This window comes from Anolis sagrei, chromosome 13 (assembly GCF_037176765.1).
Source record: "Anolis sagrei isolate rAnoSag1 chromosome 13, rAnoSag1.mat, whole genome shotgun sequence".
In the NCBI taxonomy this organism is placed as follows: Eukaryota; Metazoa; Chordata; class Lepidosauria; order Squamata; family Dactyloidae; genus Anolis; species Anolis sagrei.
The window spans coordinates 19468662-19482534 of NC_090033.1; the positions used below are offsets into that span (position 1 = coordinate 19468662).

A 13873-nucleotide genomic window follows, 5' to 3' on the forward strand; every position below is an offset into this window, starting at 1 on the left:
TCACCAAAGAAGAATTCGAACAAATAGCCAACTCCTGTAGGGAAAAGGTCCGCAAGGCTAAAGCACAAAATGAGCTCAGGCTTGCCAGGGACATTAAAAACAATAATGATTCTATGATTCTATAAGTGATAAAGACCTGATGAAATGACTAAAGTGGTGCTGAACTGCATTAATTCCACAGTGTAATACTTACCATAGCCTGCAAACAGAACCACAAAGAGGAGCTTGAACATGGTGAGTGGATAGCAGTTTAGGCATGGTCAGAGGAACACCTGGAGAATATATATAGCCAGATGGTAGAAGAGGCAACAAGGGGGTCAGCTACTCTTGATCTCATCCTAACAAATGCAGAGGACCTGATCGATGCAGTTGAAGTGGTTGGATCCTTAGGGGCAAGTGACTATGTGCTCCTGCAGTTTGAGGTACAAAGGAAGGCCGAAACTAGACAAGTCAACCCGCATTTTAGGAGAGCTGATTTCCGAAAAATGAAGGAAACATTGAGCAGCATTCCGTGGACACAGATACTAAAAGACAAGGGAGTTACGGATGGATGGGAGTTTCTCAAGAGTGAAATACTCAAGTCACAAAATAGGACAAGCGCAAAGAAGCCAGAGTGGATGTCCAAAGAACTTCTAATTGTGCTAAGACACAAAAGAGACATGCACAAGAAGTGGAAAAAGGGAGAAATCACCAAAGAAGAATTCAAACAAATAGCCAACTCCTGTAGGGAAAAGGTCCGCAAGGCTAAAGCACAAAATGAGCTCAAAAACAATTATGATTCTATGATTCTATAAGTGCTAAAGACCTGATGAAACGACAACTCCTGGCCACTAAAGTGGTGCTAAACTGCATTAATTCCACAGTGTAGATGCACTAATACTTACCATAGCCCGCAAACAGAACCACAAAGAGGAGCTTGAACATGGTGAGTGGATAGGAGTTTAGGCATCGTCAGAGGAACACCTGGAGTATATATATAGCCAAAGCCATGTATTGATCTAAAGCCAAGTCTATCTGACCTTGTGGAGTTATCGGTACATAGGAAATATTATCAGGAAGGTCTATTAAAAGAAGGACTGTTCTTTTCACAGCCCTGACCGGGTTTCCCCTCGTTCTCGTTCTGCGATTGGACTAAAACCCAGAGCGGATATGTTGCTGCGAAAGCCGTCCCTCAATTGAGTATTAAATTGAATTGAATATGAAATATAATTTAAATATAAAATCAATTGACTATTAAATTAAATACAATTAAATGGAATATGAAATATCATTTAACTACAAAATAAATGAATATTAAATTAAATATAATTCCATTGAATATATAATTTAAAAATAAAATAAATGAATATTAAATTAAATATAATTCCATTGAATGTGAAATATAATTTAAATATGAAATCAATTGACTATTAAATTAAATACAATTAAATGGAATATGAAATAAATGAATATTAAATTAAATATAATTCCATTGAATATGAAATATAATTTAAATATGAAATCAATTGACTATTAAATTAAATACAATTAAATGGAATAGGAAATATATTTTAACTACAAAAATAAATGAATATTAAATTAAATTAAATATAATTCCATTGAATATGAAATATAATTTAAATATAAAATCAATTAAATTAAATACAATTAAATGGAATATGAAATATAATTTTAACTGCAAAATAAATGAATATTAAATTAAATTAATTCAATGGAATATGAAATATAATTTAAATATAAAATCAGTTGACTATTAAATTAACTACAATTAAATGGAATATGAAATATAATTTAACTACAAAATAAATGAATATTAAATTAAATTAATTCAATGGAATATGAAATATAATTTAAATATAAAATCAGTTGACTATTAAATTAACTACAATTAAATGGAATATGAAATATAATTTAACTACAAAATAAATGAATATTGAATTAAATTAAATATAATTCAATTGAATATGAAATATAATTTAAAGAAAAAAATTAATATTAAATGAAATACAATTAAATGGAATATGAAATATAATTTAAGAAGAAGAAGAAGAAGTGGAAAAAGGGAGAAATCACCAAAGAAGAATTCAAACAAATAGCCAACTCTTATAGGGAAAAGGTCCACAAGGCTAAAGCATATAATTATATAAATATAATTCCATCGAATATGAAATATAATTTAGATATAAAATCAATTGACTATTAAATTAAATGCAATTAAATGGAATATGAAATATAATTTAAATATAAAATAAATATTAAATTAAATATAATTCAGTTGAATATGAAATATAATTTAAATAGAAAATCAATTGAATATTAAATTGAATATAATCACATTATATTCAATAATAATATAGTGAGCTGAGCTGCTGAGATTGTTGACCTAAAGGTTGGTGGTTTGAATTTAAGATACGGGGGTGAGCTCCTGCTGTCAGCCCCAGCTTCTGCTAACCTAGCAGTTCGAAAACGGGACGGTAACGGCCCTCCATGCAGTCATGCCGGCCACATGACCTTAGAGGTGTCTACGGATAATGCCGGCTCTTCAGCTTAGAAACCTTTACCTTAACCTATAGTCACATTAAATATTAAATATATTTTAAATATAAAATAAATGAATATTAAATCATATTAAATATAATTCAGTTGAATATTCAATATAATTTAAATATAAAATCCATTGAATATTACATTAAATAATTTAAATATAAAATCAGTTGAATATTACATTAAATTTAGAATTATTAAATTGAATATGAAATATAATTAAATATAAAATCCATTGAATATTAAATTGAATATATTACATTATATTTATAATATTAAAATGAATATAATTACATTAAATATTATATATAATTTAAATATAAAATAAATGAATATTAAATCATATTAAATATAATTAATTGAATATTTAATATAATTTAAATATAAAACAGATTGAATATTACATTAAATGATTTCAATATAAGATCCCTTGAATATTAAATTAAATTTAGAATTATTAAATTGAATATGAAATATAATTTAAATATAAAATCAATTGCATATTAAATTAAATTAATTAAATTAATTTAATTTAATATACAATTTATTTTATATTTAAATTATATTTCATATCCAATTTAATAATTCTAAATTTATTAAATATATTAAATTAAATTAAATTAATTAAATATAAAATAATTTGAAAAGTAAATTAAATTGAATATAATTAAATTGAATATTAAATAGCATTTATATGTCGATCAATTTAATATTAAATTAAATTAAATTAATATAATTTAATTGAATATGAAATATAATTGAAATATAAAATAAAATAAATGTTAAATTACTTTAAATTCAATGTAATTACATGTAATATTAAATATAATTTTAATATAAAATCAATTGCATATTAAATTAAATTTATTAAATGTAAAATAATTAGAAAAGTATATTAAATTGAATATAATTAAATTGAATATTAAATAGCATTTATATATAAGATCAATTGAATATTTAATTAATTTAATTAAATATAATGTAATGGTTATGAAATATAATTGAAATATAAAATAAATTAAAATTAAATTAAATGTAATTACATGTAATATTAAATCTATTTTAATATAAAATCAATTGAATATTAAATTAAATTCATTAAATATAAAATAATTTGAAAAGTAAATTGAATATAATTAAATTGAATATTAAATAGCATTTATATGTCGATCAATTTAATATTAAATTAAATTAATTTAATTAAATATAATTAAATTGAATATGAAATATAATTGAAATATAAAATAAATTAAATGTTAAATTAAATTAAATGTAATTACATGTAATATTAAATATAATTTTAATATTAAATCAATTGAATATTAAATTGAATTTATTAAATAGAAAATCAAGATCCCTTGAATATTAATTTTAGAATTATTAAATTGAATATGAAATACAATTTAAATATAAAATCAATTGCATATTAAATTAAATTTATTAAATTAATTATTAAATTAATTATTAAATTATTATATAAATTAATTATTAAATTTATTAAATTAATTTAATTTAATATACAATTGATTTTATATTTAAATTATATTTCATATCCAATTTAATAATTCTAAATTTATTAAATATATTAAATTAAATTAAATTAATTAAATATACAATCAATTGAAAATTAAATTAAATTGAATATAATTAAATTGAATATTTAATAGCATTTATATATAAGATCAATTGAATATTTAATTAAAGTATGGTGTTTATGGAGGACATCCTTCAATTGGGTGGTGGGCGGTATGGTGTTCGGGGAGGACATTGGATTGAATTTTACTCGGCTTCTAACTATGCCAGAGCTCATTTATGTCATATGTTGGGTATTTTTTAATTGGGTTCATATGTACCTATTTGTTTGTTCTGTATGTGAAAGACCCATGATCTATCCGTTAACTAAAATGGATTACTTGATTGATTAAAGGAGGAAAGATAAAAAGTCAAGGTTGCAAGATGGAAATGTTCGCAGACGATATAATGATATTTTTAGAAGATCCCTTGCCTACCGTTCGGAGTTTGCAAGTATATGGAAAGATAACCGGATCTAAAATCAACAAGTGTCGAGAATGTAGCTAAAACATTTAAGAGTTGGTATGCGGTGAACGGTTGCAGCGGGAACGTGGCAGCACTGGTTTCTCCGGTGGAAGTGGGTTTGCTTTGGTCCTTCGCCCCAATTTTTGGCTGAATACATTTATTTAGCTGTATAAATATTAAAAATAATTATATCGTCCCTACTTCTTGGATTTTCACTTATCGGAATGGAATGGAACACCCGCAATTAGTGAGGGAACACTGTGGCAGTAGATAGGCCACGAAATTTCATAGCAATAGGTGAAGTAGTTTGATAGATGCTGTATATTCCGGCATATTCCGTCATCTGAACATGAGGAAGAACTTCCTGATTGTGAGAGCCGTTCAGGAGTGGAACTCTCTGCTTCGGAGTGTGGTGGAGGCTTCTTCTTTGGAGGCTGGATGGCCATCTGTCAGGGGTGATTTGAATGCAATATTCCGGCTTCTTGGCAGAATGGGATTGGACTGGATGGCCCATTAGGTCTCTTCCAACTCTTTGATTCTATGATTCTATAAGACGACTGGGCATATAAGACGACCCCCAACTTTTCCAGTTAAAATAGAGAGTATGGGATATACTTGCCGTATAACACTACCCCTCTTCCAACGCACACCAAATAAAATGTAAAAATATCAGATTTGAACTAAATTTGTTAATTTTCCCATTACTGTCCCTCCTTCTCTGCCTCTCAGATCTCGCATATGTGCACCTGCACTGTGTCACTGCAGTCTTCAGGAGCGAGATCTGAGAGGCAGAGGAGGAGGGACGGTAATAGGATATAAGGGCACACCAACGCACACCAAACATCAAATTTGATTTCAATTTGGTAATTTTCCTATTACTATCCCTCCTTCTCTGCCTCTCAGATCTCGCACATGCGCACCTGCACCGTGTCACTGCAGTCTTCAGGAGCGAGATCTCAGAGGCAGAGGAGGAGGGACGGTAATAGGTTACAAGGACACACCAACGCACACCAAACATCAAATTTGATTTCAATTTGGTAATTTTCCTATTATTATCCCTCCTTCTCTGCCTCTCAGATCTCGCACATGCGCACCTGCACCGTGTCACTGCAGTCTTCAGGAGCGAGATCTCAGAGGCAGAGGAGGAGGGACGGTAATAGGATACAAGGGCACACCAATGCACACCAAATAAAATTTAAAAAGCATCAGATTTTATTTCAATTTGGCAATTTTCCTATAACTGTCCCTCCCTCTCTGCCTCTCAGATCTCGCTCATGCGCATCTGCACCGCCTCACTGCATCTTCAGGAGAGAGATCTGAGTGGCAGAGGAGGAGGGACGGTAATAGGATACAAGGGCACACCAAATAAAATTTAAAAAACATCAGATTTGATTTCAATATGGTAATTTTCCTATTACTGTCCCTCCTTCTCTGCCTCTCAGATCTCGCACATGCGCATCTGCACCGCTTCACTGCATCTTCAGGAGCGAGATCTGAGAGGCAGAGGAGGAGGGACGGTAATAGGATACAAGGGCACATAAATGCACACCAAATAAAATTTTAAAAACATCAGATTTGATTTCAATATGGTAATTTTCCTATTACCGTCCCTCTCTGCCTCTCAGATCTCGCAGATGCACACCTACACCACTTCACTGCAGTCTTCAGGAGCGAGATCTGAGAGGCAGAGGAGGAGGGACGGTAATAGGATAAAAGGGCACACCAAATAAAATTTAAAAAACATCAGATTTGATTTCAATTTGGCAATTTTCCTATTACTGTCCCTCCTTCTCTGCCTCTTAGATCTCGCACCTGCGCACCTGCACCGCTTCACTGCATCTTCAGGAGCGAGATCTGAGAGGCAGAGGAGGAGGGACGGTAATGGGATACAAGGGTGGGCCAGACAAGTAAAAGAGGTGTGTTTTTCTGGGCCCAGAGCCACTCTACCTCTTTTCTCCATACCCTGGACACCCCGGATGGCCTTCACCTACACCTTCCCGGTGAGGCGCTCCTTCAGCTCACCATCGGGACCGCATTAAGTCAGCGAATCCTAATGGATGGATTTCCTTCTATCGTACTTCTACAGCGTCGTCCCTAATGCTCTCATACGGCAGGGCCATTTTTGAGCTCCCCCCACCATATACGGCAACCACAGATTCTCCAATCTGGATTGGAAGATTCAGCACTCGCTCTATAAGATGACTCCTGGTGTATAAGATGACTCCCGGTGTATAAGACTACTCCTAGCATATAAGACTAACCCCAGCATATAAATCTACTCCTGACGTATAAGACGACCCCTGACTTTTGAGAAAATTGTCTTGGGTTGAAAAGTAGTCTTATGCACCAGAAAATACGGTGTTTATTTATTTATTTACTAGTTGTCCCCTGCCACGCGTTGCTGTGGCCCACATAAATAACATACTATCCACCACCCAAGTGAAGGCTGTCCTCCACAAACACCATACTACCCACCACCCAAGCGAAGGTTGGAGGTCATGAGGGGGTGTCAGAAGGGTCGCCAAGGACCACCAGAAAACACAGTATTTTCTGGTGGTCATGAGGGTTCTGTATGGGAAGTTTGGCCCAACTCTATCATTGGTGAAGTTCAGGATGCTCTTTGATTGTAGGTGAACTATAAATCCCAGTAACTACAACTCCGAAATGTCAAGGTTTATTTCCCCAAACTCCACCAGTGTTCAGATTTGGGCGTATTGAGTCTTCATGTAGAGTTTGGTCCAGTTCCATCATTGTTTGAGTCCACAGTGATCTCTGGATGTAGGTGAACTACAACTCCAATGCTCAAGGTCAATGCCCACCAAACCCTTGGTCATGGGAGTTCTGTGTGCCAAGTTGTGTTCATTGGTGGGGTTCAGGAACCACATATACCTGGTACTGAAGGAAGGAAGAAGAGATAGTAAGGAAAGAAAAAAGGAAGGAAAGTCAGGAACAAAGTAAAGAAGGAGAAAAGGAAATAAAAAAATGAAAGAAGGAAGGAAACAGGGAGGGAAGAAAGGAGACAAAGGAAGAAGTAGAGAAAGGAAGGAGGGAAGGAAGGATGGCACGCTATGGGAAACCAAAATGGGACGTTTTGGAAAACGGGACATTTCGGAAAACAGGACGTTTTGGAAAACAGGACATTTTGGAAAACGGGACGTTTCAGAAAATGGGACGTTTTGGAAAATGGGACATTTCAGAAAACGGGACGTTTTGGAAAATGGGACGTTTCGGAAAACAGGACGTTTCAGAAAACTGGATATTTTGGAAAACGGGACATTTCAGAAAATGGGACGTTTTGGAAAATGGGACATTTCGGAAACAGGAAGTTTCAGAAAACGGGACGTTTTGGAAAATGGGACATTTCAGAAAACGGGACGTTTTGGAAAATGGGACATTTTGGAAAACAGGACGTTTCAGAAAACTGGATATTTTGGAAAACGGGACATTTCAGAAAATGGGACATTTTGGAAAATGGGACATTTCGGAAACAGGAAGTTTCGGAAAACGGGATGTTTTGGAAAACGGGACGTTTCGGAAAACGGGACTTTTCGGAAAACGGGACGTTTCGGAAAACGTGGCGTTTCGGGAAAACAAGAGTAGAAAAGATGAAACCAAAGAGTAAAAGAAGGAATGAAATAATGAGATAGAGAAGGAAGAAAGGAGAGAAAGGGGAAAGGGAAGAAAAAAAGGCGAAGGAATAGGTAGGTACTTCTCTTTCATAATAGTCCAGATATCTACCTCTACTTCGAAAATTGTTACTATAGGCCACAGCAACGCGTGGCAGGGTACAGCTAGTTTAGATACAGATTTAAAAACCAAAAAAGTATCCACAGAGAAAACATGAGTAGGGCATCATTCCTGCAAAGTTTCAGAAAGATTCAGTCATCCACTGATTTTTGGTAATTTTTTCCAAATTTTCGTGCAAAACCCGAACCAATCCTATTCCCCGTCCCCATTTCCCGCCGTCCCGTAAGAGAAAGGACAAAAAACTTCAGGACACCACGAGCTGCTTATGAAATATAATTTCGTTTTTAATCATTTCTGGTTTTAAAAAAAATAAAATCATACCATTGAAATGGAGCAGTGCTCGGAATGGACAGCAACGTATTTATTTCCCCCTCCCCGTAAAATATGTATTATTTTAACCCCCCTCCCACAAAAAAAATGAACGAAAGGAATGATTTCAAAATAGTGCTTTCCCAAACCCATCCCTGGTTCCTTTCTTCCCCCCAAACCTTTGTGAAAAAATAAAGAAAGCTACTTTTTAAGAAGAATAATCTCCCCAAACCCCCCAAAACTGTGAGAAGGAAAGTAAGCGAGTAAATAGGAAGTGACGGATCTGAAAACAGAAGGAAATGGCACGCTATGGGAAACCAAAACGGGGCGTTTCGGAAAACGGGGCATTTTTGGAAAACAGGCCGTTTTTGGAAAACGGGGCGTTTCAGAAAACGGGACGTTTCGGAAAACGGGGCGTTTTGGAAAACGGGACGTTTCCGAAAACAGGGCGTTTCGGAAAATGGGACGTTTCAAAAAATGGGACTTCTGGAAAATGGGACGTTTCGGAAAATGGGACGTTCCGGAAAACGGGACTTCTGGAAAACGGGACGTTTCGGAAAACGGGACTTCTGGAAAACGGGACGTTTCGGAAAACGGGACTTTTCGGAAAACGGGACGTTTTGGAAAATGGGCCTAACAATAATACTACGGCGTTGGGTCTCTTGCTTCTGACACACAAGAGGTTGTTTCTGTCGAGTGTTTAGTTATGGAAAAGGTGTGATAAATACGAGCGTTTAAATTGAAAAGTCTCTATATAAAGACAAATGGAGAACCTCAATGCATGATGGGAGGGAGACCTTTGGCAAACCGTTGGGATTGGTCAACCCATGAAGCTTTGATCTGTATCTTTTGAACGGAACTTAATTTTAATATATGTTTGTAGAATTTTTTATATAGTATTTGTGTGTTTTTAACTAGGCGGGTCAGAAATAAAATTATTATTATTATTAAAATTATTATTATTAATTAATTAAATAATAATAATAATTTTTATATAGTATTTATGTGTTTTAAACTAGCCGGGTAAGAAATAAAATTATTATTATTAAAATTATTATTAATAATAATTAAATAATAATAATAATATTTTTATATAGTATTTGTGTGTTTTTAATTAGGCGGGTAAGAAATAAACTTATTATTATTATTAAAATTATTATTATTAATAATTAAATAATAATAATAATCTTATATCGTATTTGTGTGTTTTTAAGTAGGCGGGTAAGAAATAAAATTATTATTATTATTATTAAAATTATTATTAATAATAATTAATTAAATATTTTTATTATTATTATTATTATTTAATAATAATAATAATAATAATAATAATAATAATAATAATAATAATAATAATTTTTGCAACCTGATGGATTGGAGACCTTCCTCCTAGTACAAACAGGGAAAGCCAGCATCTGGGAGAGTGTTCCTTCAAAATGATAAATTAAATTAGAAACTAATTAATACAATTAGGTGTACCTGGGAGTGATTGTCTGTTACGAACCAAGAGTTGAAAGGAGTGTGGAAAACATCTGACATAAACACACTGATTGAGATACACCTGGAAATGGTATTAAAATCCTTCTTCACTCCTAATCCATTCATTCACTCGTTCATACTCACCATCCTTCTTCGCTCAGTCCATTTACTCATTCGTACTCACCATCCTTCATTCATAGTCCATTCATTCACTCGTTCATACTCGCCATCCTTCTTCACTCAGAGTCCATTCATTCACTCATTCATACTCACTATCCTTCTTTACTCAGTCCATCCACTCGTTCATACCATCCTTCTTCACCCATAGTCCATTCATTCACTCATTCGTACTCACTATCCTTCTTTACTCAGTCCATCCACTCGTTCATACCATCCTTCTTCACTCAGAGTCCATTCATTCACTCATTCGTACTCACTATCCTTCTTTACTCAGTCCATTCACTCGTTCATACTCGCCATCCTTCTTCACCCATAGTCCGTTCACTCACTCATTCATACTCACTATTCTTCTTCACTCAGTCCATTCACTCACTCATTCATACTCACAATTCTTCTTTACTCAGTCCATCCACTCATTCATACTCGCCATCCTTCTTCATTCATAGTCTTCATTTACTCATTCGTACTCACTATCCTTCTTCACTCAGAGTCCATTCATTCACTCATTCATACTCACCATTTTTCTTCACTCAGTCCATTCACTCGTTCACACTCACTCTTTCATACTCACTATCCTTCTTCACTCAGTCCATCCACTCGTTCATACTCACCATCCTTCTTCACCCATAGTCCATTCACTCACTCATTCATACTCACTATCCTTCTTTACTCAGTCCATCCACTCATTCATACTCACTATCCTTCTTCACTCAGAGTCCATTCACTCACTCATTCATACTCACCATCCTTCTTCACTCAGTCCACTCACTCGTTCATACTCACCATCCTTCTTCATTCAGTCCATTCACTCACTCACTCATACTCACTATCCTTCTTTACTCAGTCCATCCACTCGTTCATTATCCTTCTTCACCCATAGTCCATTCACTCACTCATTCATACTCACTATCCTTCTTCACTGAGTCCATTCATTCTTTACTTTCAGGGGAATGCGGAGTCTGGACACCCGCCTCTTTCTCCAAGAGACGGAAAGATATTGCAAATTTGTGGGGAGCATGATCTGACCCATGTGTGGGTCTCGTCTCCAGGAGTAGGAAGAAGGGGTGGTAGAATGAATGAGTGTGTGTGTGTGAATATGGAGTGAAATGTAATATATCCTTTGTTTGCATAACTAATGTAGTTATATAGTCTATGTCTCTACTTTCGTTCTGTAAAGTGCCTGATATACTCTGGAAATTGAAGAAAAGAACATTTCAAAACCTTATTCATGACACTTTAGGAGAATAGGGCTGGCCTAGATGGCCTTTGGGATCCCTTCCGACGCCAATAGATTGGCCGGTAATACCTGAAAGGATCCCACTCGTATATGACGAGCTCCTCATTTGAAGCCGAACCAGATTCGGCAAAATATACAGGAGGAGACGGGGGAAAGTTGGCCATCCATTGGACTATTTCTCCTCCTTGGATGTTGATGTTGGGCTACAAAACACAGGGTCGGTGGTCTTTTTCTCTTTAGATCACAGCGCATGCAAAGAAACGGGGAAATGACGAGGTCCCCGATCCAAACCGTACAGACATCGAAAAGCACTTGAGGGTGGGTTTTCCCAGCTCGGACACCAAACACAGACGGGAAATCACAGGACAACATGCTTAAGTTCGACATTGGGATGGAGTCGTCCAAATAGGAGGACGGGGAACCAGGGGTGGCTCGTCCATTATGCATAGTACGCGGTTGCGATACACTTTTTTTTTTGCCAGGGGTGCAAAGGCGCCTCTGTAAATGCCCCTCGACCGCCACTTGAGGAATGCCCCCTTGGGTCACAACAGCCCTAGCAATCCTGGGGGAGCCTCGGCTTCCTTGATCCTCTTCCCGAAGGGGCTGGGCCCTTGACCCTCATCTAGCCCCTCTCGTTCCTGCTCCATATCAATCTCTTTCATACCCATCGTCTCTTCTTTTTTCCCACAAGGATGTGGGGTTGTTATTATTGCCTTGATGTCGCCCTCCCTCCCCATGGAAATCTTACGTCGATGGACTACAACTACCAAAACATTCCAGTTGGATGGACCAATGCGTCCAATAGCAATTCCATGGGGGATATACATGCAAACAAGCTGGAGCATCGATTGAGACTTTACACACAATCCAATGAAATTGACTGAGTTGTTCCACCCCTCCATGCACCCAAAATACCTATTTCTTTGGCCCCGTATTGTCCAAAATTGAGACAGGAAGAGACGTGACATCCCATCACCATTTGGGCTGAGATTTGAGAAGACTGGCACTTTATGGTTCCAGGCTTCAACGTGTTTTGGAATCTCTGGGTACTTCTTAATCCCATTTTTGAGACAAATAGGGTAGGAACAGGTCGTGAGCCCGAGGGGAGATCTTCAAAGTGAGGCCTACAGCATGAAACTTCTCCTATAAGGTTTCTTTTGGATTCGGACATCGTCTGAGACACAGTTGACTTCACTGTGGCCCAAGACTACCTACCCACGGCAAGTGGCTTCCTTTCTCAAGCCCTCATCCTGACACAACTGGCCTTCATAATCGGGGAGGGAAGTGGCCTGGCACCCAAAATACCTATTGCTCGAAATAGAGACAGGAAGAGATGTGACATCCTGTCACCATTTGGGCTGAGATTTGAGAAGACTGGCACTTTATGGTTCCAGGCTTCAACGTGTTCTTTTTAATCCCATTTTCGAGACAAATAGGGTAGGAACAGGTTGTGAGCCCGAGGGGAGATGTTCAAAGTGAGGCCTACAGCATGAACCTTCTCCTGATACGAGGTTTCCTTTGGATTCGGACCTCGTCTGAGACACAGTTGAGTCCACTGTGGCCCAAAACTACCTACCCACGGCAAGTGGCTTCCTTTCTCAAGCCCTCATCCTGACACAACTGGCCTTCATAATTGGGGAAGGAAGTGGCCTGGCACCCAAAATACCTATTGCCCGAAATGGAGACAGGAAGAGACGTCACATCCCGTCACCATTTGGGCTGAGATTTGAGAAGACTGGCACTTTATGGTTCCAGGCTTCAACGTGTTTTGGAATCTCTGGGTACTTCTTAATCCCATTTTTGAGACAAATAGGGTAGGAACAGGTCGTGAGCCCGAGGGGAGATCTTCAAAGTGAGGCCTACAGCATGAAACTTCTCCTATAAGGTTTCTTTTGGATTCGGACATCGTCTGAGACACAGTTGACTTCACTGTGGCCCAAGACTACCTACCCACGGCAAGTGGCTTCCTTTCTCAAGCCCTCATCCTGACACAACTGGCCTTCATAATTGGGGAAGGAAGTGGCCTGGCACCCAAAATACCTATTGCTCGAAATAGAGACAGGAAGAGATGTGACATCCTGTCACCATTTGGGCTGAGATTTGAGAAGACTGGCACTTTATGGTTCCAGGCTTCAACGTGTTCTTTTTAATCCCATTTTCGAGACAAATAGGGTAGGAACAGGTTGTGAGCCCGAGGGGAGATGTTCAAAGTGAGGCCTACAGCATGAACCTTCTCCTGATACGAGGTTTCCTTTGGATTCGGACCTCGTCTGAGACACAGTTGAGTCCACTGTGGCCCAAAACTACCTACCCACGGCAAGTGGCTTCCTTTCTCAAGCC

General features: G+C 36.5%; 1 protein-coding gene across 2 annotated transcripts in view; it reads right to left on the reverse strand.

The window, feature by feature from the left end:
- Positions 1 to 957, reverse strand: part of CTRC (chymotrypsin C) — a 14987-nt gene extending 14030 nt beyond the window's left edge. Inside the window, exon 1 of one of the 2 annotated variants that reach the window (XM_060758725.2) lies at positions 885 to 957. In XM_060758725.2, the coding sequence (XP_060614708.2) occupies positions 885 to 924 (40 nt within the window). In that variant the 5' untranslated portion in view covers positions 925 to 957. Of the gene's footprint in view, positions 1 to 193; positions 272 to 884 lie in introns of those variants that run through there. The other variant, XM_067472873.1, reaches the window with a different exon arrangement.
- Positions 958 to 13873: the final 12916 nt, after the last annotated feature.